The 26,948-nt window shown below is 38.0% G+C and overlaps 1 protein-coding gene and 1 pseudogene across 2 annotated transcripts; both read left to right on the top strand.

Moving 5' to 3' along the window:
- The first annotated feature begins 527 nt into the window (after positions 1–527).
- LOC149847566 (SUN domain-containing protein 4-like) lies at positions 528–6,955 on the top strand. 2 transcript variants are annotated; one of them, XM_089997095.1, is made up of 6 exons: positions 528–679; positions 2,877–2,940; positions 3,049–3,234; positions 3,417–4,783; positions 4,886–4,971; positions 6,615–6,955. In XM_089997095.1, exons 3-6 carry the CDS (start codon positions 3,072–3,074, stop codon positions 6,838–6,840), a joined length of 1,842 nt encoding a protein of 613 aa, XP_089853221.1. In that variant the 5' UTR covers positions 528–679; positions 2,877–2,940; positions 3,049–3,071; the 3' UTR covers positions 6,841–6,955. The 2 variants fall into 2 exon arrangements, with proteins under 2 accessions (XP_089853221.1, XP_089853222.1); XM_089997096.1 differs by lacking the exon at positions 528–679 and adding an exon at positions 2,266–2,316.
- Positions 6,956–10,691: 3,736 nt separating this feature from the next.
- LOC149847565 (uncharacterized) lies at positions 10,692–23,562 on the top strand (annotated as a pseudogene).
- Positions 23,563–26,948: the final 3,386 nt, after the last annotated feature.

The following is a 26,948-nucleotide window of genomic DNA, read 5'->3' as shown; positions in this document are numbered from 1 at the left end:
AAACTTATTTCAAGTAGTCGGGCCGGACATGTGGTCCTCCACTAGTGGACCCGATATCCGATCCATCTATGGGTCCAGGCCTTTGATCCAACCCAGGGGTTCCTGTCCCTCTAGTCTTTACCGCAACAAGTATTTACCCCACGGGTAAATAGAGAGAGGATCAGGTTAGTGTGTGCTCTTACGGTACTCTGTCAGAGCGCTTTTGGTTACCGTTGATTTCACAATGAACGGCATCCAAAACCTGTACGAAGCCACTTTTTTTTTTTCATGTGGTTCGGATGAACGGCATCGGAATGGTTTAAAATGAACGGCTCACATTATTCTGATGGGTGCCGTTCATTTTTAAGATAGAACTCTCCTGTAAATTCCGGTTGCCTAGTTCCGTGCCCACTTTTTACCGACTTCGGATTCCCGGCTCTGCCGATTTTCACTTCTTTAGTTTCTCTGAGTAAGCGACAAGAAAACCGAAAGTGGGGAATGGGGAAGAAAAATGAGAAGATAAATTATAAACAAACAGAGTACATGACGACACCGAGGTGTGGAGGTTCGTTCATCCCAGGCACCGACGATCAGATCGGGCGTTGGAGAAGGCCTCGATTCCCATTTCTCTCTGTTTCTCGTTTCTTCGGTCTCCGGTTCGCTTCGGATCTCGCGGAAAATCACGCGCTGATCGAAGGAGGTAAATTCCGAATCCTTCTCTGGCTTCGTTCTCTCTCGCCGTCTGAGCGTGGAATTTGATGCGGGAGCGAGTGTACTTGCAGAATTTGAGATTCGCCGTGGTCATAGAAGTCTGTTTAGTAGTTCGGAGATTGAATCCTTATTTGGCTTCGTTTTTCCTGCGATCTCAGCGTGGGAGTTTGATGCGAGAGTGAGGGAATTCAGGACGTTCTTCTGTAATCTCAGAGATTGAGATTCGCCGTGACAATAGAATGACAAGATTTTGAATTTTATTTTGTTTAGTAGTTTCGGAGATTAAATCCTTCTTTGGCCTCGTTCTCTCTGGCGATCTGAGTGTGGGAGTTTGATGCGGGAGAGAATTCAGAACGTTCTTCTGTAATTCCAGAGATTGTGATTCACCGTGACCATAGAAAGACGACTTTGACTTCCTTTCTGTTTAGTAGTTCAGAGATTGAATCTGGTTCTCTTTGGCCTCATTTTTGGATTTTAATTCGATGAGAGAAAGAGAGAGGGAAGGTAGGGCATCAAACTTTTTCTGGTTTGACGAGTCTCGTTAGTTCTTGGATCGTGAGTGCGAGAATTCAGTGGAGATAAGAGGAATTTATGTGCTCTTTGTGTCTGCATAGGGTTTGTGATTCGCAGGTCTTCAGTAGCTAAACTTTCTTTGGCTTGATTTTTGGGAGATTCTTGGTTCTGTTAGCCCATTTCCCGGATTGGATCGCAGATTTGCCTATAGAATTCGACGCAAACGATGGTGAATTTATTCGTTTTGTTCATTACCGGCGAGTTTCTGATTGTTGCTTCTGAGGGCCTGTTTGTGAATCACATCGATCGAATTGACTGAGGGTTTTTCCTCCCCCTTGCCGTTGTTTTCCCACTGGCTCCTTGTGGGGGATTTCCTTGTTAGTTCTCAGATCGATGTGGCGTTCGATCCAGCCGCGAGGAAATTTAGCGTTCTTTTCTTGCAGAGTTCCCTGATTCTTGTTTCTTTAGGAATCATCCGTAATCCTTACTGGTTGGATCATTCTCTGGTTGCTTTCGCTTGATTTGCTTTGAAGACTTGAATTTCTTGGATTCATTTCGGTGTTCTTCCTTATTTTCTCTTGAATTTCGATTTTCTTTTCATATATTTTGGAAATTAAGATTGGCATTCTCGTCCACATCTGGTTTGTTTAGTTGGATTAATTTCCTTGTTTTTTGTTTGTGCTTCTTGCGAGTTCTGGGTTTTTTTCTCGCCTTGTGGTCTGGAATTTTGGATTTCCTTCCTCTTTCATTTGAAGATTTCATCAAAACTTGCTTCCAAAATTCTCTTGGAAATTTAGTGTTTCTTCCATGCAATTATGTCATCTGTGAAAGCTCACGTTGCCTTATCACGCGTTTTCTGATATTCCTGCAAGCCGCTGTCAATTCTGGCTTTTATTTTCCGCGGATTTCGACCAAAAGGGACGTTTTCTTCAGTTTATCCTGTCTGAAACGCGTTTGAAAAAAAATCCTTCATTCAGATCGAGTTGCAGCCATGGGGTTGACCAAAATTTCGTCCAAAAAGGGAAATTTTCTTCAGTTTATCGTGTCTGAAAAGTTCTTCTTAGGTTGCCTTTTACTCTCTTTTACTGCTGAGTGAAGCTTTCATCAGAAAATGTAAGGAGTTTTTTGATATTCTTCCAAGTAGTGGTAATTTGGTAGCTCGCATATATTTTTGTTCTTATTAAGGCGAGAAAAAATTTACTAGGGAGCCAAAGAGATTTTCTATTTTGGGATTTTGCATCCTCAGAATTCCTAATTTTGTTCGGCGTTTTTCTTTTGCTTTTTTTACTCTCATTCTGCTAACACGGATCGCAATACTCCGGGAAAAACCAGCAACTATTTAAAGCCAAAACAAGTTTTTTTATTTCTGTTGCAGGCAAGATTTTCTTAGTGGGAATTTATGTCTGTTTGACTTTGTAATTCCTGAAAACAGAGGTATTTAGACTATTCTTGTTTTGTTTTTGTTTGTGATTAAAATCTGAAAATCCTTGATCTTTATTTCATTAGCAAAAGAGCATGGGGTTGACTTATTTTATCCGACTCAGAAAACTGCATGCGATTTTGCGCTGTTTTTAGCCTCTCTTTTTTCGGCTTTTTGATGTTTCGGAAAGTTGGTAGATCTGCAATGATAGAATAATCTAATGGACAGCTGTTGTATCGTGGGAATTTTGCAGATCCATCTGAAGAAAGGAGTGTTGGACAGTCTTGCCCCTGCATAAAGTTTGGTTTCTCCATCAGGTACGACGACTGTGATTCTGTGACACCCAACATCGTTTTTTTGGGGGAGGCTTTTCTATTTATCCTGAAGATGGGTATGTTTACTCTCACTCTTCTTTGTTCTTGTAGTTGTGATATGGTCCGATGAGACAATGCAGAGATCACGCAGAGCTCTTCTCCAGAGAAGAAGAGCTTTGGAAAGTATCGCCTCTCGGAGGAAACACTTATACATGGTGTCCATTTCGCTGGTCCTCATTTCGTGGGGCCTCATATTGCTTCTCAATTCGTGGGTGGGACGTGGTGGTGGATACGCGTGTAAGCTTGCATACCCTCTTCTTGAATTGTCATGTTTTTGCTTGTCCTTGAGTTGATCTTTTGATTCATTGATCTCTTGAATGAGTTTGTGTAGTCTGTCTTCAGCTTCTAGTTAAGGTTATGACCAATCATCATGATGTTTCGCCCATATAATTTTTTTGTGTTTCTGTTGCTTTATTCAGATTTAGGAGATGAGTTTGCATCCATGCCGAATGGTTCCTTCTATGCTGAAGACTCGCAAGTTCTTAATTCCACCAGTGGAGATGGATTGTCACCATTTGATGGTGAGGATACAGCGATGGTAGATTCAAATGAAGAAGATGGATCGGAATCAGTGGTAACAGGTCCCTCCCATGCTGAAGATTCTGGGGTTCTTCCTAATTATGCAGGGATTACATTGGGAGAAGTGGATGAAGAAACACAGTCTCTGGTCCATGCTGCGGACATTCAACCTGAAAATGACAATCATGTCTCACAGGATTTAAGATATGGACCTGAGCATGTTAGAGAGGACGCACAAAAGAGCGATAGGTTGTCTCGTGTTTCAGCACTTGATCTTGATGAGTTCAGAAGTAAAGCCATCGGTTCCAAAGGCAGATCTGAGAGGGATCAGCTTGGGAGCATAGTTCACAGGCGGGAGCCTGGTGGGAAGGAGTACAATTTTGCAGCTGCTTCAAAGGGAGCTAAGGTCCTTGATTTCAACAAAGAAGCAAAGGGTGCCTCCTACATTTTGGACAAAGACAAGGATAAATACCTCCGAAACCCATGTTCTGTGGAGGAGAAGTTTGTCAGTATTGAACTTTCAGAGGAAACCTTGGTGGACACAATAGAAATCGCAAATTTTGAACATCACTCTTCAAATTTGAAGGATTTCGAGATACTCAGCAGTTTGGTTTATCCCACAGAGAGCTGGACCCACCTTGGTGAGTTTCATGCTGGAAATGTAAGGCATGCACAAAGATTTACTCTTCAAGAACCAAAGTGGGCTCGGTACTTGAAGTTAAAATTGCTTACCCACTACGGGTCAGAGTTCTACTGCACACTGAGCATTTTAGAAGTGTATGGGGTCGATGCCATTGAGAAGATGCTGGAAGATTTGATGTCCTTTCAAGATAAGGGGCCAAGCTTAGATGAACATACAGCAGTTTATCAGGCATCTGGTCAGGGGAACACCAAGCTGGATGGTAGGGATGAGCTTGATAAACTTCTAGACAGGTTGGATTCCTCTTCTAACCTGTTGGATCCATCTCAAGAAGCATTTGATTATGAATCTAGGTTTATCTCTAAGAGCTTTTTGCACGACTCAATACCTGAATTAAGACCAAAGCATGGTGGAAGAATGCCTGGAGATACTGTCCTTAAGATACTGATGCAGAAAGTCAGATCACTGGATTTGAATTTCTCTGTTTTGGAGAGATACATTGAAGAGTTAAATTCCAGATATGGAAATGTTTTCAAGGATTTTGACGAAGAGTTATCTGATAAAGCACTTCTTATGCAGCATATCGCATCAGCAATAAAGGACTTTAAAGAAAGCAATGTGGTTATTGTAAGTGCAACTCTCCATCCTCATGCTTGACAAGAGAACTTATGACATTTGAACTACGATTATCATTTGTGATTTCTCTTAAACCATCTTTTGTTTTACCAGGCTAGAGATGTTGATGAGCTTATTGCTTGGAAATCTTCTTTCGGTTCTCAGATAAACAAATTGGTTGTAAATAATGAACTTCTCAGGTTTGAATTCTAGTTCTCACTCATTTTATCTTGCAAATCTCCTGATGCATGTCAAGAAATTAGTTGTGGAATTGTTTCACTTTCTACATATGATTTGATATACGTTTGCACAAAGATTCTAGAATTTTGTCTGTGTTTCTGCCAGTTGTGTGATATCTTATTCTGGAGTATTGAAGATCCAATTCCAGATAATTATGTGCTTCTGAATGCAGTATATCTTGCCTGCTGTAAGCATTTAATCCCTTCTGTGTGATTATATGCAATGCTTAGAGGATTCAATATGGGACCAAATACTCTGATCCAGTTGCTGCCTGAAGCAAACACATTTACATTTTTTATGTGTCTTTAAACAAACTTTAGCTGCATGGGGTCTTAATGAAGTGAGTTTCTGTTATCGGGCTAATAGATGATTTCCTGGCAAAAATTTGCTTCTTTCAGTGATAGGTTACTGTTACCTTCCAGCTGTTAGATTGTTTTGTTCAGTGTTTTCTGACATTGGAGAATAGTCACTAGGGAAAGGTGTTAGTCAAATAACTAAAAGAAGGATCGTGTTTTTTAAGTTTAGTTTGAATGTTGAGCATTTGAGCCTCATTGTATCCACTGTGTTGATCGTTTCTAATTTATGGAAACCGGAAGTGGAAAGTAGTCAGAAATATAAATGCATATATAATGAGGTGCTTGTTTAAAAGTTTGACCTACTGGACATTTCCATCTTGTTGGGCTATAAATTATCTACAATTGACAACTTGGTCAGTGTGATAGCATCTGCTTCCACTTAATGAGAATGGAAATAACATGTTAGCCAGTTCAAAGTACTTGTTGGCCCAACCAAGGTGATTGCCATTGTCTATTCTCAGGATTTGGAGACAATGTAGACAGCGCTTTTATGGCTTTATACAGGGGCAGCTATACCCTATAACATGTTAATGATGGGATAACACGTCCTTTACTAAGGGGAGTCATTTCTTAGCTACTAAGGGGAGTCATTTCTTAGCTATGCAAAGTTCGGATATGAGTAAATCAGCGAGTTGAGTAAATCAGCGAGTTGACGAGGTGTTATGTCAGTGACTGGATAACACCTTCATTTTACTTTTTCCAAGTGGCATCCTTCAGCTGGGTCAAAAGCTTTCTTTTGCTGTGGGTCCACGTTGATTCAGGTTGAAACACCTTGACTTGTGTTAAATTGTCAAGTCTTTGGATTCAATTTAGATTCAATTCATAAATCACACAAAAGAGTGTTCTTATTGAAATAAAATGCGTAAAAGTCTGCATTATTGTTGTTTTTGTTGGTGTATTTGGCTTCTCATGCTATGGAGAACAATTCTAGCAACTTTGGTCCCCAGTTTTTGTCAGCTAAATCACTCGTGTGTAATGAGTTGTGCCAGATAAATGTTCTTGTTGATTCTTGGCAATGACTTTTCTAGTTGAGCGGGCTGGATGCTTGTTCATATTGGACTTAATATATGTGAATCAGTTGAACAGATCCTTGTTTTGTAATTGTAATAATCCTCTGATTGAAAAATTCCAGACATGTTCTCTTTTAAGTCATTTGGAATTGTCAGTATGCAGGACAGGTACATATGGACCTTTCTTGTAGTATGTTCCCTTACCTATCCTTGCCCTGTTTGCTTGTCTCCTCGCAGACTGGAGATAGAGAGACGGAGAACTGACCTGGTCGACATGGAGAATAAAGGTTTTGTCATACTGCTCTTAAGCTTCATATGTGGGACGTTAGCCTTCCTCAAGGTATTTGTAGATCTTCTGGCAAGTCTTTGTAGGATGCAAAAATCTGTCGATTGCTGTAGGTTGAGTATGCCATGGATTTTGATTTTGTTCTCTACAATTGTAATCTCCATCATTGTGATATAGTTGTAAGCAAAACTGTGTTTCGCTCTCAAGCGGACGGCATTGTACAGACACCATCATCTGAGCATGCTTAGCCTGAAGGTGATACAATTTTTGCAGGAGTAAAAGTGTTTTTTTTTTCATGTGTTTCTGATCAATGCAACAACGCTCTAAATCAGACTATTAAAATCTTATTCTGCGGTATGGAAATTAATGGAATGTCTTGCTTTTGACACTGAAAACCTTTGGTCCTTTAAAATTTTGCTTACATGAATATGGAACCTTCCATTGTTTGTCAAACATTGATAATGTGGGTCAACAGAATTTTCGTTTTTATGAAAAGGATTATCAATTCCATGGAAAAAACCTGCTTACAAGTCCTAATTGCTTCGGTAAGGTAGCCTTTCACCTCTTCGTCTTGCCTTTGATTAATGTTAAAAGCCAGTAGGCGCAACTGGGAAAATTTTCTCTATTGTTGCTCTAAACTTTCTTGCTTTCTGTAAAATCACTGGAAATTGTGGGAAAGGCGTTTAAGTTGGAAATTTGAAACGTGAAAATGATTCAGTTCGTGCATGCTAAAGTGGATGCCATTTGAACTTTTCGAGTTGTACTTTACTGTAACAATTTCTAGGTTATTTCGTGTCTCTTAGCTGTTTTTCTTCTTTCCTTTTTTTTTTTTTCCTTGTTTCTGTTCACTCACCAGTCACCAATGTGATGATCCATATGTCCAGTCTTTTATTCGAGATCGGTGAAAGAGGCAATCTGAAAATATATATGCAACATAGGCAATAAACTTCAGGTAAGGCAGGGTGGTCGTGGGGCCTCACCCGGGGTTTTCCCTCACTTTGGCGTCATCACAAAAAAAGAAAAAAGAAAAACATACGGAATAAACTTGTCGACATTTCTCACCATGAAAGATAAAACCTTGCCAAGTGCTTTTTAGGCCATGTTTGGGAGCGTTGAATCAGAGGTGTTTCGCGGTGTACCCTGTGATCTCATGTTTTCTTGACTGTTTGGTTGGGGAAGTGGTGTTGCCAGAACACTGTATTGGGAATGGCTTTGGCAGCCTCATCATCACGTTTCAATACACCATTCAGAAAAGGTTGTTTTTAGCAACTCCGTCTTCAACACCACATTTTGGCAAAATCATACTTTGGCAATTGGCAACACATGAAAATTGTACTTTCATCCCAATGCAGTCTCCCAAACAAAGCCTTAAAGCAACCATGTTGTTCAGGCTCTGTTTGGGAGCCTTGAATCAGAGGTGTTGTGGTTTCCTAGGTGCTCTTATACTCTGCTGTTTGGGGCAACTCCATCCTTAACACCACATTTTGGTAACACAGGAAAATGATTTTTTTTTTTTTAGGAACCCTTGCCAAAGCGAGGAAAACCTTGAGTGAGGCTCCACGACCACCCTTCCTTACGTGGCCCACCTCTGAAAGCTACGGACACGGGCAACACATGAAAATGTTGTTTTCGTTATACATCTCAATCAAACGTAGATCCAATAAGGGGCTGTAATCTTTAGGGTGTTGGCTTGACCCAGGCGCATCAGGAACTGAAGAGTTCCAGTCTCCCAACTATGTGGATTTGGATCAGTGTTCGGGTATGGCTGGAAATATGAAAAACTCCATTTCCCCCCTTAACTAGTGATGCCAATGAATAAGATTTTATCAGGCCGAATTCAATACCGTTTAGTTGCATTTGGTAAGCCAAAGCCGTGCCCGATTTATAATCTGATGCTGATATGGTTTTGATTTTTTGTGACCGAATCTGACAAATATCTGAACTCATCTACATGTGGAAAAAACGATCTGATATGAGCTTTTCATCATCCGAATCTGAATCTGAATTCGAATCTGTTTAGTCAACACTTGATTAGTCAAATATGGTATTGGCCACATCGGATCCAAATCCGAACGGTTTACATCCCTACCTTGAACCCCCAAAGAAGGGAAAAAAAGACAAAAAGTGCAAGAATTCAAAGCTGATGGATGGCAGATCAAACCCTGAAAAAGCCTAATCTGGAATCTGGTCCATTTGATCTTAGGTCCTACTGGCCTGCCCCAGCAAGCCTATTCAATTGGACCCACTTCGCACATCAAGGTCTGGACCCATCAGCTAAGAAATTGGTGAAGCACTCTTGAGCCTCAACCAATCGAGTAAAGACGTGAATAGTTTCGAATTCTAAACCGGGTCTGAACTGCACCCGAGCCATATGGTCATATCCTGGTAGACTGGTAGTGTATAACTATATATATCCCAATCCGGGTCAGACATTTGGAATAGACGTGGTGATGGTTGGGTCATCACCCTTTTTATTAAAAATCAACATATTTTATGTTCAGTACCACATGGACTCAACTCTCAAGTCACTCAGATCATAACTGGATCATGGACTCAACTGTGAGATCCGCGTCGGGTCAGTAGTATCCATAACCGGACCGAATTTTCAAAAGCCGGATAAAGAAGATTCGGGTCAAGCACGACCGACCCATATCCATGGACCCTCTTCCGAATCGTCCATCTCTGCTTTCTCCTGTTTCCGCCACGTGGCAAGATCTCCACTGATACAGGAACACGGGAGATCCATTTTCCCTCCAAGCATAAGCAAGCAAAAGGAAGGAGAAAAAGAAGAAGAGTGGTGAAGAGAGCCATGGTTGGCTGCCTTTGCTACTCTGCAAGGTCCACTCTGGTACTCAACCCCTCTCCGTTCCACACGGTAAGTGTTTCGAGCGCCCTTCCTTTTGTTTTATCGTGCTTGAGAGTTTGGTAGAAGAAATTTGATGCCTTTTGCTCAATATTTCCCTTTGTTAGAGTGTGAATTTTTGAGATCATCTTCACATATTTCATGATTATGGAATTGGGTGTTTGCCAAAATTGGGATATGTAGGGAAATCATTCACATCCACAAAATATTTTTGAGACCATCTTCACAATTTTCATGATTACGGAATTGGGTGTTTGCCAAAATTGGGATATGTAGGGAAATCATTCACATCCACAAAATATTTTTGAGACCATCTTCACAATGTTCATGATTACGGAATTGGGTGTTTGCCTAAATTAGGATATGTAAGGAAATCATTCACCCACAAAATTTCCGAGGCAAAGGAGCTCGATTTGGTAGAATTTACGCGGTTTTCTGGAGACCCAAGAAGAGGGTGGAAACCCAAGAATTGGATTGGCTTGCTTGCTTCATGGCATTTTAGTATCGTTCTGTGTTGAAGTGCGTGACTAGTTAGATCAAACTGACCGTGTGAGAACACAGCATGGCCAACGGTACCTTTTGTATTGGTAAGGTTCAACACATTCGCATGATAACAATGAAGGAAGGTAAAAGAATGCGGGCTTTTCCATTTTTTCCCCATTGGAGCAACAAGGACAATGTCCTTGTCAAGCATGGCTTTCTTCTCTAGATCTTTTGCCATGAAATGTGGAAAATGAAATTCTGCTTGGGCAAGGTCCAACGTCTGTTGCGTTGATCTGAATGCAATCAACACGGTGGCATCATGTAATTTATTGGCAAAATTTTTGTAGTAGTAAATTTGGCTTTGTCTTAATCGATTGCTTCATCCACAAATTTACTATAAGATATGATAGTTGATACTTGTATCCAATGCAATTCTGTATGGCTGATGAATGCCGATGCTTATAGAAAATTAGATCACTGAGTGGAAGTCATAGGAAGAGCGATATCTGAAAATGCAACCAATTAGAAAGTTCCCACATTGACCTCTTGTGTATAACCTAATTGACAGTGTGAAACCTGCTAAGAATTTCTGCTTGTTTTTTGGTGTGATACGAATGCCAGAGTTTATACCTTTGTGTCTCAATACAATTGTCAATTTCAGTAAAAGCTTGCAGTTTACACAATGGCATCCGTTGTTAAGATGATAAACTTCAATGACTTCTCCTGGTACCAGGTTGGCTTGGTGTAGTTTGATGTTGCTAGCATGATTGCGTCATGAACAGGAGGTTTTTACAGTAATTGTGATTTATCTACTTCAGGATAAAGGATGGTTACCTCTGCACATAGTTGCTAGAGATCAGCATAAGAATATCTTAGGTGTTGCCCTTCTCTATCTTAAAAGGTTTGAGAGCCACATATCACAAAATTTTCCTTTATAACATGCTTGACTTTTTCGTTTTCCATATTCTAAATTCATGAAGTTTTTTTAAAATGGTGCTAATATATCTTCATTGGAATTTTCAGCCACTCATATGGAGAATTTGTTTTTGACTATTCATGGGCTGATGCTTACTGCAGATATGGTGTTGATTATTATCCAAAGTTACAATGTTGTGTACCATTTACACCAGTAAGTTAGTAACAGGTCAGCCAATATTAGTCCGAAATACTTGGTGCAAGGATCAAATCTTTGCCAAATTTATTACTACAATGAAGGCTCTAGCTGATAAGGTATTTGATTGAGGAAAAATATATCTTTTCTAACATTCTGCTTGTTGCTTTGTTTTGCTGAAGACTATATCTGCAGAAATATACTTCTATACTGGTGTCTCTGATTATACTCTATGTTATTGAGTTTTTCCATGTTACTTCTTGGCTGCTGTTAGCAATTATCAAAAAATCTCAAGCTTCTATATAAATTTAATTATTGTTGGTATTTTTTCAAAATTTGTCTTTATGGTGTCTTGCATATGTGCGCTTTCAATGCTTCCAGAAATTAGCGTATGCATTTTGGTTTCCAGTTTTTTGGATGATGGTTTGTGAAATCGTTAACCTATAAAAGGCTAAGCTTTACCTCCTTATTTTCATGTGTGATCCTGCATAGTAAAAATACTTTTTAGTTGTATGAGGCTTACTAAAATTATGTTGCTCTGGTTTTTATTGTTGTGCCTATCACTTCGTTTTCTTATACAACACTGGTATTTGTTGAAAATGCAAATGGTCATACCTGCTGCTGTCATATCTTTCCAGTAGATGTGATATGACTGTTTTGTATTATTTTAGCTGCAGGTTTCATCACTGCATGTGACCTTTCCATCTGAAAAAGAGTGGCATGAAATGAAGAAGGATGGATTCCTACAATGAATAAGAGTGCAGTACCATTGGAAAAACCATAATTATAAAAGGTGAGACTTTTTATCCCTTATCTATGTTCCACTATGAGATTGATGCGTAAGACAGCCAAGTATTCTGTTGTGATAAACTAGGTTCACCAAAAATGGTGTTTACATATGCAGGATAACAGTGATCATGCATTTTGGCTGCATGGATATCGTCTGGGTTTTCAATTACCTATATATTTAATGCTCGCGGCATTGCCTTGTGTTTCAGACGTGCACCTTAGTTCCTTTATTGTAGCATCAATGTGCACACACACACACATCCATGTTTTGAAAAGTGTCTTTGCTTTGCATTTTTGAATAATTTATATAAGCATTGTTCCCTCTGCTATCATGAAACCTTTATTTTTTTTTTCTTTGTAGTTTTGATGAGTTCTTGATGGACATGAAACAAAGCAAAAGGAAAAACATACGCCAAGAGCGCAAAAAGGTGAACCTACCTTGTTGCTTTTGTGCTCAACAATGTGATTTTGTAACTCAGATACATAAAAAGGTGGAAATTGGCAGAAATGGATTGTTGAGATCATTTAAGCAAATCATAGTCTAGATTTAGGTCTGGTCTAGAAGCTCGGTTAACTTGACTTTTGTAATGGGTTCAGCATAATTATAGTTTTTATTCATTTTGTTATTACCATAGCATTAATAACTACTTCACCCTCCTGTTAGTGCCACAAAAATATGTATTTTCTACCATTCTGCCCATGCTTTGATGGATTCCCTTATTTAGGTTATTTTGAGTCCATTATGATGTTTGTATGATTGAGTCCAATGGATCATCATAAACTGGAAGAAGCTTGTTTGAACCATTCTGGTGCATATCCACGAGTGTGGTCAAAACTTCTGCCTGAGATGCTCATGACCCTTTTTTGTTGTTGCTCCTATTTCTAGCATATCTAATTTAATTTTGTTCATTGCAGATTTCATCTCAGAATTTAAAAATGAAATATCTTCGGGGTGATGAAATAAAGATATTAATGTAAATTGGCTACAAAAACGAAATGGACATTAATACTTAGATATTCTATACTATTTCTGGCTTGCATATATGTTTGGTATCCCAGAGTTGCGAGCCTGCCAGTTTGGCCTCCTTGTGAACTTGAATTTTTTCTTTAATGTCCTCATGGATTGTTTGGAAATTGGGTGGAGTTCATGAATTGTTGCAATGTACTTGATGCCAAATTTGCAACTTGCTACTTTTCATCAATCTTGTAAGTATCGTATCGTTACCCATATCAGTCAAGCCCAAAATAAAATATGTATCGTATTGTATCATAAAAAATCATAATTTTTAATAAAAATATTCTAAAAATTCTAAAGAATCATAAAAATCAGAAAAAATAGCAAAAAATCTAAAAAAATCTTAACACATGAAACAATGATGGATTCACAAAATATAACCATAAAATCACATATGAAGCATTTATCTCTCTATGAGCTGCATAAGACATCATCAGACATCAATTATCTCACAAGAGCAATGCAAAATATTAAATATATTGCAATTAAGCACATGCCACAAGACTCATACTTTCATATTAAATAAACAAAAATATTATGGCAATAGTTGCAATCAGTTTTCACTCATTACTTGTGTGCCTCATTGTCATGTCGCATCATCTGATGTCATCTTTGTTGGAGGAGTGTGGAGCCTGATTTCTACCTTGATATAAATATCTAATTTTTGTGAATCAAATTTCACGGTAAGTTAGCAGGGGGTTGTAGGGGGGCAGCGGATCCCTGCCCGTAAGGTGGGGGTTCGACAACATGAGCCCTGAAGCGGAAATTTAGTTTTGTAATTTTACTCATAATAGAGTTTTTTTTCATTAACCCACTTCCTTGAGTGAAAAAATGGTAGAAATGCACTCTTGAGCAAACCACAAAAATCCTTTCCCTTGGGCACGCATCGGCCACCAAATCGTTGTCACAACTCCTAGGGTGTGTGGATAGCTCTCTAATGACATCTACACAGATGAGGAAGTCGACCCTCAAGAGGTGCTTAAAACCCAAAAAATAAAAAATAAGTTTCGGCCTTATTTAAAGTGTGTTGAAGGTGTATTGTACGATACACCCTCTATCGTATGATACAACACGATACATAGTTGTATAGTACAATACGCACTCATATCGTGATATGAATGTGTATCATATCACTTTTGCCCATAGTAATGTTATGTATTGTACCGTGTCTTACCATACTGTACGATACTTACAACATTGCTTTTCATTAGTTGCCAAGTGGGTAATGCTAGGGTGAACCAAAAAGGTTTGGGTAGAGTCCGATCTAAATGTTGCCTAAGTGTCCTATAGTAAGAGAAGTAGTTATGCACCCTACAGACCATCCCCATGGAGGTGGTGGAAGGAGGGCTCCAATTGCTAAAAAAATGCACAACTCCTTGGGGTTATTCCGTGCTTGGAAGGAGTAGGAAACTAAATAAATATAGTGATATGTATATTCTTCGTCATTGTAAATAGAAAGAGAAAGGAAAATTATTGAATGATGTGAAATCAAATCAGTTTTTTCATCTATACAAAATGAAAAGAAAGGGGAGTAATCACTTGTGGCCCGTTCATCTAAAAAATTCTTTTTGTAGTTATCATTGAAATAATTTTAATGCTTACATCTCTTCTATTTGAGGATTAAGTGTGGTGTTTTCTTTTCTCAAAAAAAAAACGTGGGGTGTGTTAAAATATGTGTACCCGTACACATATATGTATATATATATATATACACATATACATATATGTGTGCAATACTCGATAGGGGTATTTCTGTCTTTGTGCATTTGCTATATAGTTGTTTTTAGAAAACAACTATTCATTTTTTTGAATTAGTTTATATTTTATTTTTTATATTTTTTTGTTTTTTTATTTCACGCAAGTGGGGGCCCCACATAGATTCGTTGGGGCCTCCAACGGTCACAAATGTGACTGTTGGGGGCTCCCAACGTCTCTATGGGGAGCCCCTTTTGGCCTCTCCTTTTTCTCTCTTCTTTGTGCATAAATAAGGGCTTTCCCCTTTGTATTTACTACTTCTTGGAGGAGCTTTTGCTCCATTGTAATGGGTGTTACACTCTTCTTCTCTTCAATAATGTTAACTTATGCCTTATAGGCATTTTTGCCCATTTCGTGGGTTTATGTGTTAGCACATTATGTGCTTGTGTTTTCCCCATTAGTGGATATATCCGCACTTCATGTGCATGTGTATTGGTTCATTATTGAACCTAATGTTTTTCAAGCTGTTTCCTTACATGGTATCAGATCAAGGTTGGGATCAAGTTGCTCTTTGTTGCATTGGGAAGCGTGCTATTCAAGAAATTTTAAAGAAAAATGGTGAAGTTCTCATTTCTCTCTTTTGTCTCTTAAAATTATTTGGTATGCATTACATTTCTTTAAGCATTGTGCATTATGAAGAATTAGATATGTTTTGCATATGTGTTTTCCTTGTCATTATGAGTTTGGGTTCTTAACATTCCATTAAACTTTTTTTTTCGTATATTATTCTCTTTCGTATGTCTTTTCTTGAAAAACAAGTCTTTTAAGAAAGTTATGTTAAAAGTAAAATGTTTGTGAGATATGTAGCATTTCTCACATACTCTCATCATAATTGTTGGTTCATATTAAATATATGTGTTTATCCTCTAAAATATCCTATATAAGGCCTTTCGTAATATCATGTGTCTTTGAAAAATGATTGACATATATTAACTATGAAAAATTTCTTATTAATTTTTTATTTTCCTACCTAATGAGTTCTTTTTCATATGAGCAATATTTGATTAAGAAGGCATTTTTATAATACCGGTTGAATTAAGTTTTTTGATCTCATGAAATATGGTTATTCTCTTTACATTCTTCAATTCAATGTCAAGAATATGTTTTATTATAAGATTTATGGCCTTCATTAATGTTGCATATTTATTACATTAGGAGTTGGTTATAATCTATTAAGTCATATATTTTTTTTTTGTAGATTTATGCCGTAATGCATTCCTATTATTCTTTTTTGGGATTTTCTCCACTTTAATAAAGTTTTCTCTCTTCCTTTCGTATGTACCCTCATTTGGGGATCTTTTTTTGTTGGATCTCTCTTTAAGAGGTCTTTTGATCCTTGTGAATCTTCTTATGAGTATATACTCTTTGAGAAGATTTCATGATTGTTATAAGCTTCTTTTAAATAACAATATTGGTTTTTATGAGACTTTTTAAATATTACCATCTTTATGTATGCTTGAGAGCTCTCTCTCTCTCTCTTTTCTATAAAGAAATGTTTATATTGCCTTCTTTAAGACTTGTTTTGTCCCTTAGTGGACTTGTGAGATTGTTTCTTTTATCGTTGTAAATGCTTCCGCAATATCTTGTTACATGTCTTAAATTTGCTCATTTAAGATTATTGCTATTTTACATCTTGGTATGCATATAATTGTAATTTATAAAGGCTTGATTTGATTCTTGGATTATTCCAAATCTGTTCTCACACATGACATTGCTTAAATATTTCATGTTGTGTTTATTAAGTCTTTTGATAATGATCATGATTGAACATAATTTCGTGTTTATGCAAAATTATTGTTATAAGGCATATTGTTGTGATTAATTATGTTGGACCTTTGAATCAGCCTTCTTTGTAAAATCACATATTTGAAAAATGATTTCCCTAAGTGTTCATTGCCTTTTTATGGCATTTGTTTTTATCCATCACAAGTTATATAATGCATCAATCCTTTATTTATGGCCTTATTGTTATATTAGAGTTGATCATTGAGGTGAGTTATGGGCACCTTGTGTTATGACATTTTAGATTGTCCACTTGCCATATTAAAGATGGTTGTTGAGGTGGGTTATGGGCACCTTGGGACTCTAAAATGATTTGTTATATGATCTCTAATTATGAGTGTGTCACTCGTTTTCCCTTTATTTTGGCCATTGATCTTATGGATGCTCTTATTTGTATATAAATGTGATGGATATATGGTGTTTGAAACCTTAAATGTTTTAAGGTATATTAAAACCAAGGATTTTGGGACTATTGCCCAGCCTTTTGTTGTTTATGAATCTTATGAATACATTTGCACATTTATGAGTTCGTGTTTTGTGTTTTTTGTGCACAAGTGTTTCAAGTGTTATTGTTGTGCGCATGTGCACGTATTTATTTTCAAAAATATTGTTCTATTGGTTATATTCAAGGTTTTATCTATATGTTTGTCATTACAAGTTTTATTGTCTCAAAAGTCTTCTTCTTTTATACCTCTTGTCTAAGTGTCATCATATGTAGACAAAACATATTATTACACTTTTGTGTATTGGTAGCCCTTTGTTGGCTTTGTTCTCTTGGTCTAGTAACTGAACACACTTGTCTTGAGTGTTATTATATGTAGACAAGACACGTTGATTCACACCATGGTGTGCGATTTTAGTCCATGTTGGCATTTGTGTCATTGTTCTAGTCGCTGAGATATATGCCCATGGTTGGCTTCTTTCACTCATTTCAAGTGTCATTTTATGTAGACAAGAGATGTATTGTGTTTTAGCCCATGGTTGACTTGATACTCTTGTTCTAGTAGTTGAACATACTTGATCTTGAGTATATTTTTACGTGGACAAGAGATGCTTTTGGTCCATGTTGGCGTGTATTCTCTTGTTCTTATCGTTGATGCACTCATTTAATGTATTATTACATGTAGACAAGAGGTGTTTATACACACCTTTGTGTGTGTCATTTGGCCTTTAATGACATTATTATTATGTTCTTGTTCTAGTAGCTTATATACTTGATTTGTGGGTTTTGGAGGACTAATGATGTAGTTGCTTGTAGTGGATGAACTATTGTTGAAATTTGTGAAATTTCATTCATATTTTGTCTTTTAAAGATACAAGTGAATAATATCATTAATATGCATGTTTTAAAATCAAATTCATTTTTTGGCATTTAATCTACATACTAAGTGCTTATGGTTTTGACCACCTTTGTATTTGATATGCAAAATGAGTTTTTAGAATTGCCATCATTTGAGTGAGATGTTCCTAAATATATAAGGTTCTCTACTCAAATAACATTCACTCTTGAATCTTGGGTGGATGTTTTAATATACTTAGTCAAATCATGCTTCTTATATATGACATTTGTTTGACATAGATCTTCTCCCTAAAGATGTGAAAAACTCTATTGTTGATCTATGTGTGTTAAATATGCTTTTATAAAGCCCCCCTTATTGAAGTTCATATTCGTCATGCCTTTGGACATTTGTATCCGTGTTCTTTTGTGCCCACACTTCTTCCTTTCAAGTATTGATAAATTCCTTTGAGTACTTATTGGGCCTTTGTGCAAAACGATTTGTGGAAGTTGGTGCACTTCATATGCATTGTCTCTTTGAAGACATTATACATTGTTTTTCTTGAAGACTTTTTCACATGGTATTGAAATGATTATCCTATTATAATCTTTCATTTAGATATCTTTCTTTTGGATTTTGTTTTAAATGTCTCTTAATAGACATATTTCATATTAGTAAATCATGATTTACCGTCATCCTTAAGGAATGCTGCCTCTTATCTAATGATTTGAAAAGTTGTTACTATCATGTTTAAAACCACTCTTAGTTGTTAATATATTATTGTTGCAATTCTTGGGTTAGAATATTTATTTTTCTTGTATACTTTGAGTCTTCTCTTGGTTTGTTTTTTTTTTCTCTACAGGATCGCTAAGATGTGGTACCTTAGATACATCATGGATTCGATCAATAGAGGTACTATGGGGATGATTGCCAATAAAAACATTTGTTTTTGAAGACTTACATGTGAAAGCATATGTTGAAGATGTCATGAAGATGGAGTTTTCCCTTGAAGACTTTTGAAGAATTGGATTCCTTTTCAAGACTTTCTTTTGTTTTTCCAAACTTTTGGGTTTTTTCCCCGCAAAGATTGAGGGGGGGTGTTAAAATATGTGTACTCGTACACATATATGTATATATATATAAATATATACATATATGTGTGCAATACCCGATAGGGGTATTTCTGTCTTTTTGCATTTGCTATATAGTTTTTAGAAAACAACTATTCATTTTTTAGAATTAGTTTATATTTTATTTTTTATATTTTTTTGTTTTTTTATTTCACGCAAGTGGGGGCCCCGCATAGATTCGTTGGGGCCTCCAACGGTCACAAATGTGATCGTTGGGGGCTCCCAACGTCTCTATGGGGAGCCCCTTTTGGCCTCTCATTTTCCTCTCTTCTTTGTGCATAAATAGGGGCTTTCCCCTCTGTATTTACTACTTCTTGGAGGAGCTTTTGCTCCATTGTAATGGGTGTTACACCCTACTTCTCTTCAATAATGTTAACTTATGCCTTATAGGCATTTTTGCCCCCTTTCGTGGGTTTATGTGTTAGCACATTATGTGCTTGTGTTTTCCCCATTAGAGGTTATATCCGCACTTCATGTGCATGTGTATTGGTTCATTATTGAACCTAATGTTTTTCAAGCCGTTTCCTTACAGGGTGTTCTTTTACCATCTTCATTTGTGTGTTCATGTTGAACTCTGTGCTGTTTTTTTTTTCAATTTTATATCAGTTGGAGTTCTAAATTGTAGATTTATTTGATTTAGAAACCTCAGTGTTCCTTATTGAAAGTTCTGTTTCTTCTTTTTTTTTTTGGAGACCAGTAATAATTATGAAATCTTATGCATGTTATCTTGATGGCAGGCTAAACATTGGGATTCATTCTACAAATTCTACAAGAACACTACAGATAACAAGTTAAGCTAAATAATTTGAATTTATTGTGTAATACTTTTGCTGTTTCATGAAGCTCTTATGCATTAGTTGCTTATACTTCTCCTTTTCTTGCATCAAGAATTTCGTTTAATGACATTTTTATTTCGTCTGTGTGCATATGCATGACCTTACTTGAAGTCTCTTTTATCTTGGATGCTTGCTTATTCCTTTCTTATGGGTACTTGCCAATGTTGTTCATTGCTGTATTTTTCATCTGAGATTTTTTATGTGCAATGAAAGACCCAGATTTTCTATTTAATATTTATGTTAGACTTACAATTGTTGATTTGTGGTGAGAAAACCACTCTCACCACTAGCATGTCAGATAATGATTGGGAAATAGCAAAAGTGTAGCAAAATACTAAAGGTGTGGTTAATGGATCCCTAAGGGTTGCAATTGCAAATGCCAAAGGGTAGAAAGTGCCAAAAGAATACTGACGGAGACCTGCAAGTTCCAAACAGAAAAAGTGTGTCCTCAAGAGTGATAAATGAGGGAGAGAGAGAGAGTGGATAAAGGGTGGCTGATGCCAAGGAGGAGAAAATGCAAGTGACAAGTAACAAAGGGTACCTGGTAACTGGGCGGGTGGCAAAGTGCAAAAAAGTTACAAGTTGGGAAAGTCCGGGTGATGCTAGAATGAAAAGTTCCAGAATATGATCAGTGGGGACAAGTTCCAAAATGTGGAATATAACAAGAGCTGCAAGTGCTATCGGTGGAAGGTCAAAGGTGGCAAATAAGGAGTGGCTACTGGTGTACAATTTTGGCATCGGAAAGTTTGACTTGGATGAAGCTGGGGTAACCAATGAAAAAGGCATTCCTTAGAAGATCAAATATAATGAGAAAGCCACAGTTTCTATGAACAATCAATGAAAAGGTAGTATGCTTAGAAAATTAAACATAATGAGCAACTGGCAGTTTCTATGTTGTAGGTTCACAACGTTGATAGCCTTTATGTTTTCAGTATGACCAAGGAAAATATTAATGGATTCTTATCTTTATGACCCTTATTAAGGAGAGTTTTAATTATGGTGAAAAAAGACCATAGTGATTATTTCATAGAAGAGGGTCTTCTCATAGCCAAATCTGATCCTATTAATCAGATAAATGACAACAGAACCAGAAGCATCAAGGAACATTCATAGCATAAGAGTACAGTCAGTCATCATCACACGGTGGTACTTCACCAAAGGCATGGAAGACATGCAACCAGATAGTGCGGGTATGGAGGGTACAACATAGCAATTTCAAAAAATGCAAGTATGGGGATACGGCTATATATATATATATATATAGCCATTGTTTCCGTACTCATATTTTTTTATTTTGCCGTGTCGTACCCTTCATACATGCACCCGTACCCATGTGACAGTTAAATTTTGATCAGATATGGATTGATATTAAGGTCCATATCAAAGATTTGAAAAAAAAAAATCTGGGTACAAAGGTTTTTATGTTAAATGATTAGGGGGTTGATTTGAAATTTTTGGAATTGAGGGGGGAGGGGGGATGATTTTTTTTTTTGTTTACGTGAGCTGGGGGTGGACACGTAAGGGGGAGTGGACGAAAACATCTCTCTCTCGCTCGCTCGCTCACTGGTTGACTCATTCAAGAAGGTAATGCTGAAAAGAAGAACGGTACTGTCTCTCTCTCCCTATTCTTCCTCCTCTTGCTCTTCGTCTTTCTTCTTCCTTCTCCTCTTTGTTCTTTTTCTTCTTCCTTTTTTCCTCCTCTTTCTTCTTCTTCTTCTTCTTTCACCCTGCACTTTGATCGACTGTCAAACAAAAAAAAACGGAAAGTTTGATATTTGGGTTGGGTCCTGATGGACCCGACCTGATCCAGATCCAGCATGTACCCGATCTGCACCTGGTACCCATACCTGTGTCCAGGCGTGTCGACATGGGTACATGGGCCTTCCAGATGTGTCCCTGTAACGTAGATGGAAACCTCATTCTGGGACAAGAAGATTGTCATCTTCCAAGAGCTGGTGGAACTGATATACTATGTAATCCTCTAGAAATGGGGTTTGTCTGAACTTCTATCTTCATTCATTCAGCATCTCAATGTTGTACCATTTCCATTTTACCTTGATTAAAAGTGGCTTGTGATGACAGGTAACTTTTTGCCTCATGTATATATTAGGTGGTGAGCATGCGTGTTAACAATTATAGTTTTTTTCTTTCCTATATCTCTGACTGGGGTGCTTGTAGGTGGGGAAGAGCTTTTCTTACGAGGGACTTCTTTCACACCATGATGGGATCAAGGTTGGGAGACAATGTATTACTTGTTGCTGAAGATGAGGGTGAACTTGTTGCAGGAGCCCTTAATCTTATTGGAGACGATACTTTATTTGGTCGGTTATGGGTTTGCCTCCCTGATGCATACTATCCAAGTTTGCACTTTGAAGCTTGTTATTATCAGGTATTAATCTAGCAACAATAAGTTACAAGAAGTTTTCCGGTAAATTTGATTGAGGTGATGTGTGCAACATTGAGAGGGTACTTGAATAATCAGGCAATAATCATCCACTAAATTGAGAACTAAGCTATTGTTAAAGAATATTTGCTTGCATTTAAACTGTTCAGGACTCAGAAGTCCTAGAACAATTATGTCATTGCACAAAATCACACAAGGAGTAGATGAATTCTGTGGAAAAATTATGTCCTTATTGCAAAATAACATTAAGTGATAGAGGAAGCTGCCTTACATGAACACGCATTTCCCATAAATCAGACCATAGCTACTAGGAAGCGATGCGTGAAGCGGAAGCAGGAAAGCGAGTGTTAAAAAGTAGTATGAAGCGTGAAGCTGGATTTGTTTTGGAAAAGATTGTGGAAGTGTATGAGAAGTGAAAAGGAAACACAAAGGTAACAAGGGGAAAACAAAAGGGAAACGAGTGGGAAGCGAAAAAAATAAATAATAACATAAAAAACAAGGGGGAAGCAAAAGGGAAATGACTGAGAAACGAAATGGAAGCGAGGGGGAAGTGATTTGAGAAGCGAGTGGCAAGCACGCTTCCCTCAAATGGAAAGCGAGTTTCCCCCCATGCTTCCCTCTTTTTGGGGAAGTGTGGCGCTTTCTGCTTTAGAAGTGAGCTTCCCCCCTTAGGGAGGTGCTTCTGGTAACTATGAATCAGACCTTTTCCTCCTTCCCGAAAAATCTACAATTAAAGTACACTGATGCATGATTCCTGTAAATTTCAGTAAATATTCGTCTTTTTAAATTTTCTCTTCTCTTTCTTTTTCCTTTTAATAAATTTATAGCAGTTTGGCTAACTGAAGTGTGGATAACAAACAAAAATAGTGTTTTGGTTAAAGATGCATCTGTTTTTCATGATAATGGTTTTTCTCAATGCCTGTTGGTTTGGAGTGTTGTTAACATTTGAAAAATGTTTTTTTTATTGTAACATTTGAAAAATGTTACAGGCAATAGAAGTTGCTATTGAGATGAATCTAGCTACAGTAGAGGCTGGAGCTCAAGGAGAACATAAGATTCAGAGTGGCTATCTTCCTGTGACAACATATAGTTGTCACTATATTTTGGATGAAGCATTTAGAAAAGCTATTGAAGAGTTAGTGCGTGAAACAGATCAGGTATCTATAATTTCCTTTTGCATAATTCATTTCACTTAACAGATGATCAACCTATAAAATTTGTAGATACTTCCCTCTGCAGACAACACTGGCAGCACATTGAAATGGCTTCTGGTGCATTTTAGTTATTCTTGTGGAATGAGTGGGGAAAGAATCCTCCCAACTAGTATCGCCTAAAGCTATCGAATCTTTAAAATAGTTTTCTGTTTACCACCTACTTTACAGAAGTCTGATCCACAAATATTGTAATGGTACACACTTCATGTCTATGATCGCTATAACTAATCATTCCCAAAATCTTGAGTAATATAAGGTCTCAGGAAAAAAAAATATAGCACATCTGGGGCTTACTCTGGGGCTTTTCAGTAATCAATCTGGTTTATCGTCAGTAAGATAGTGTATCAAATCTGGGGCTTACTGTGGTTATTGGTTAATCATAACCATAGTTTACATTAGGTAATACTGGATGCTCGATATAAGCTGCCATTTAGTTGGCTAATCAAATATAACTCATTCATGCTTATTTCTTAAGCTCCATGTGCAAATTCAGTAAAAAACTTACCTGTGGATGCTTCTCATTTTTCAACTGTCACAGAGACACCGTACTATCCGACACTTAACACGAGTTCAAGAATAGGATAGGAAGACACCATTTCTAACATGGACTCACTGTAGGATTTGAATTGTACAAACCTCCATTGAGATTGCCCACCAATCTAACTATCACATTGGAGCCAACCGATGGTATATTGATCCATGGTGCCTACGGCTAGGGATGGCAGTGGACCGGGGCGGGGGACAAGGTCTCCACCCCCACCCCATTTCAAAATCTGAACCTTCATCCCCGCCTCCATCCCCGCACGGGGATGGATTTTAACCTCCACCCCGGCCTCCATCCCCGGTCCAAATGGGGGTGAGGTGGGGCGGGGCTTCGTTTCCCCTCAGTCTATAGTCATTCCTTAAAGGATTGGGGACGGGGCGGGGGAAGGCGTCTCCTCCATCCCTGCACGGGGATAGATTTTAACCTTCATCCCCGTTTCATGCCCTTCATCCCCGGTCCAAACGGGGGTGAGGTGGGCCCCGGTATCCCCCCGGTCCACTGCCATCCCTACCTACGGCTGACAACTTGGGGGTGTAAATGGTCGGGAATTGGGCCAGAAATCAAACTGGCCCAAATGTGAGTTTAGTTGGATTTGGTAAGGATATCCAGATCCAATTAAAATACAAGAACCATTAGTTGGGTAAAACCCTTAATTTTTAGAAAATATTTACACCAAATTGAATGGATCTTGACCAGAGCCCACATCAGATCTGGGTGTGGTCTATAAACATCCTGACTTATCTTGTGATTACTAATTAATTAGCACAATTAACCTATTCTCTCGGGCACAAGGCCAGTTCATCGACACCCACAGATGGGAGGTTATGGGATGATGACTCAGTGATGGTAACGGCTCATAATATTTGACAGCTGACCTGAATTCAACTCCAAATCCGATTTGGTAAAGAAAACCAAATCCAATTGATAATCAGATTCAGATTAAGTATAAGATTCCTTAACTTAATCTGATGGATATCCATATCCGATTCAAACGGGTATCTGAATGTGATTGCATGTAAATAATTGGATTCGGTATTTACTTTATCTTCATCCCAGTCTGAATTTGACACCGATTAACCGATACCAAATTAATTGGATCTCGTATTGGCAACAACTGACCTGAATCCTAATCATTTACATTCCCAGATAATGATCCAAGAATACCCCAATCAGGATATATTTGATGTATCTAGCTAGTAGGGGTGTCAATGGGTTGGAGGTGGTTTGGACCCAGGTGTGTCTAAACCCGGATTTGACTTTGAGGTGCTGGTATTGGGTCCGATCAGTCCCACCATAAGAAAATCCATACTCAGGTCCTATAAGAATTACATGAACCAGACCTGGTTCATACTCGGCAAAATAAATTTTTTTGTCTTTTGTGTTTTACATTAATCTTAATTGGAAGTCAGCTTGGATCCGGGTGTGGTGTGGAATTTCACAAACCATACCCGGCTTCATACACTAGGGGACCTTTTGGGTTCGACATGGAGTTCAGGTGGGCATCCTCCTTTATCACCAAACCCTGATCCTGTCAGGTTCAGTATGGGTTGGGTCCGGGTCAAACCCTACCCATTGACACCCCTACTAGCTAGATATGTTCATGGTCTTCTTCATTCTTGCCCTAGTCCCAAAAAAGAAGGGGAAAATTTCTTGAGAAGTATCACTCTTGTTAACTTTTTTTTTCCATAACAGAACTGGGGGAATTAAGGCTCCCTCCTTCACAAGAGGGTTAGTCAGACAAAATTCAGAGGCCGCTGGCACCAAACCACACGATCCCCCATCTGAGGAACAGATTTCAAAAGTTTACAAACCTCCAAACAAGATTTACAACAAGTGACATAACACCTGTGAGAAAGCTCATTTAGAGTTGAGAAGTTGTTACTAACAGATCTTCTGCTCTCGCTAAGTTGACTAAACCAAGTTCTAAAAAGCTTACTATTGCTAGAGATAATAATATTAGCATCCCTAGGAAAGGCAAGACTTAGAGCATCATCCAACATCTCAATTTCTGGTAAGAGGCGATCTGGGGATATACACTAAGCTCCTGCCACAATAAACTCCCGATTGGTCCTCTGAATCACAAAGGCAAGAGCAACTGCTGATGAGGCAATCTGATTATGAATTCCTTGTATATTCAATGTTGGCCAAGGATGTGGCAATATCTGGAAATTTAACCAAATGGCTAGAGAAGACTTCTCTTTTATAAAAATTCTCAACATAAGGACCATAAGCTGAATTTCATTTGTGCCTTAGTATGAATGCTATCGTTGTGTCTAAAGTGATTCCTGCCATGGTTTCTACTCAACTAGATGAAGGACTTGGAGCCAACATCTTCTTAACCAGTAAAACTCAAAAGACTTAGAGAACCACCACTGAAATTCGAGCACCAATTGTTTAAAGAGGATTCTTGTTGTTGCAAATTTAGAAGAGACAAAACTCCATAGCATGGAAGCTATAGGATAAGAGATAAAGAGATCAATTGTCCCTTCTCTAGAGTTAGATAAGTAACAACGGTTAACCCAAGGAATGCCCGTAGACATAAGTCTATCTTGAGTAGGCAGACGATTTTCACATGCCAAATAGGTCATCCAAACTGTGTGTGACACATGGTCCTTTTGACAAAGTGCTTTATGCCATGATTCTTGGGGGTAGCTTTGCTTGATCTGCTGCCAAAGGGCATGATGTGATATCAACTGAGAAGGATGATTCTTCCATATAAGCTTGTCCTTAGTTTGGGATAGATGTAATTCTTGAAGTTGACATCTAAAAGGAACTTATTGCAAAAAAGTATTATTATTTTGAGCGAGCTTATAAGCATAAGCCAAGCAGATACCTACATGCTGGTAAGTCCTTCCAAACTCTGCTGGAGAGAGATCATCTTCTAGAATAGAATATGCTCACACCAAGGGTCCCGCCAGAACTTCACATATTGTCCATTGCCCACCTTCCAAGTCAACTGATGATGAAAGATGAGATTCCATCCCCATTTAATACCCCTCCAAGACCATGATCCTCTGATTGTTGGGTTGAGGGACCAAATATTTCTAACTTGAAGATACTTGTTTTTCATAAAACAACTCCA

The sequence above is a fragment of the Nuphar pumila genome, chromosome 2 (genome assembly GCF_984573655.1).
Source record: "Nuphar pumila chromosome 2, dmNupPumi1.hap1.1, whole genome shotgun sequence".
NCBI classification, from domain to species: Eukaryota; Viridiplantae; Streptophyta; class Magnoliopsida; order Nymphaeales; family Nymphaeaceae; genus Nuphar; species Nuphar pumila.
The sequence above is the reverse complement of the archived record's forward strand: the minus strand, read 5'-3'. Positions and strand labels throughout refer to the sequence as shown.

What these genes read in the sequence shown, in the direction of transcription:
- LOC149847566 (XM_089997095.1), top strand. Translation starts at nt 3,072, where the DNA reads ATGCAGAGATCACGCAGAGCTCTTCTCCAGAGAAGAAGAGCTTTGGAA. An exon ending in ACGTGGTGGTGGATACGCGT is followed by an intron (nt 3,235 to 3,416) that starts GTAAGCTTGCAT and finishes TGCTTTATTCAG; the next exon opens with ATTTAGGAGATGAGTTTGCA. An exon ending in GTAAATAATGAACTTCTCAG is followed by an intron (nt 4,972 to 6,614) that starts GTTTGAATTCTA and finishes GTCTCCTCGCAG; the next exon opens with ACTGGAGATAGAGAGACGGA.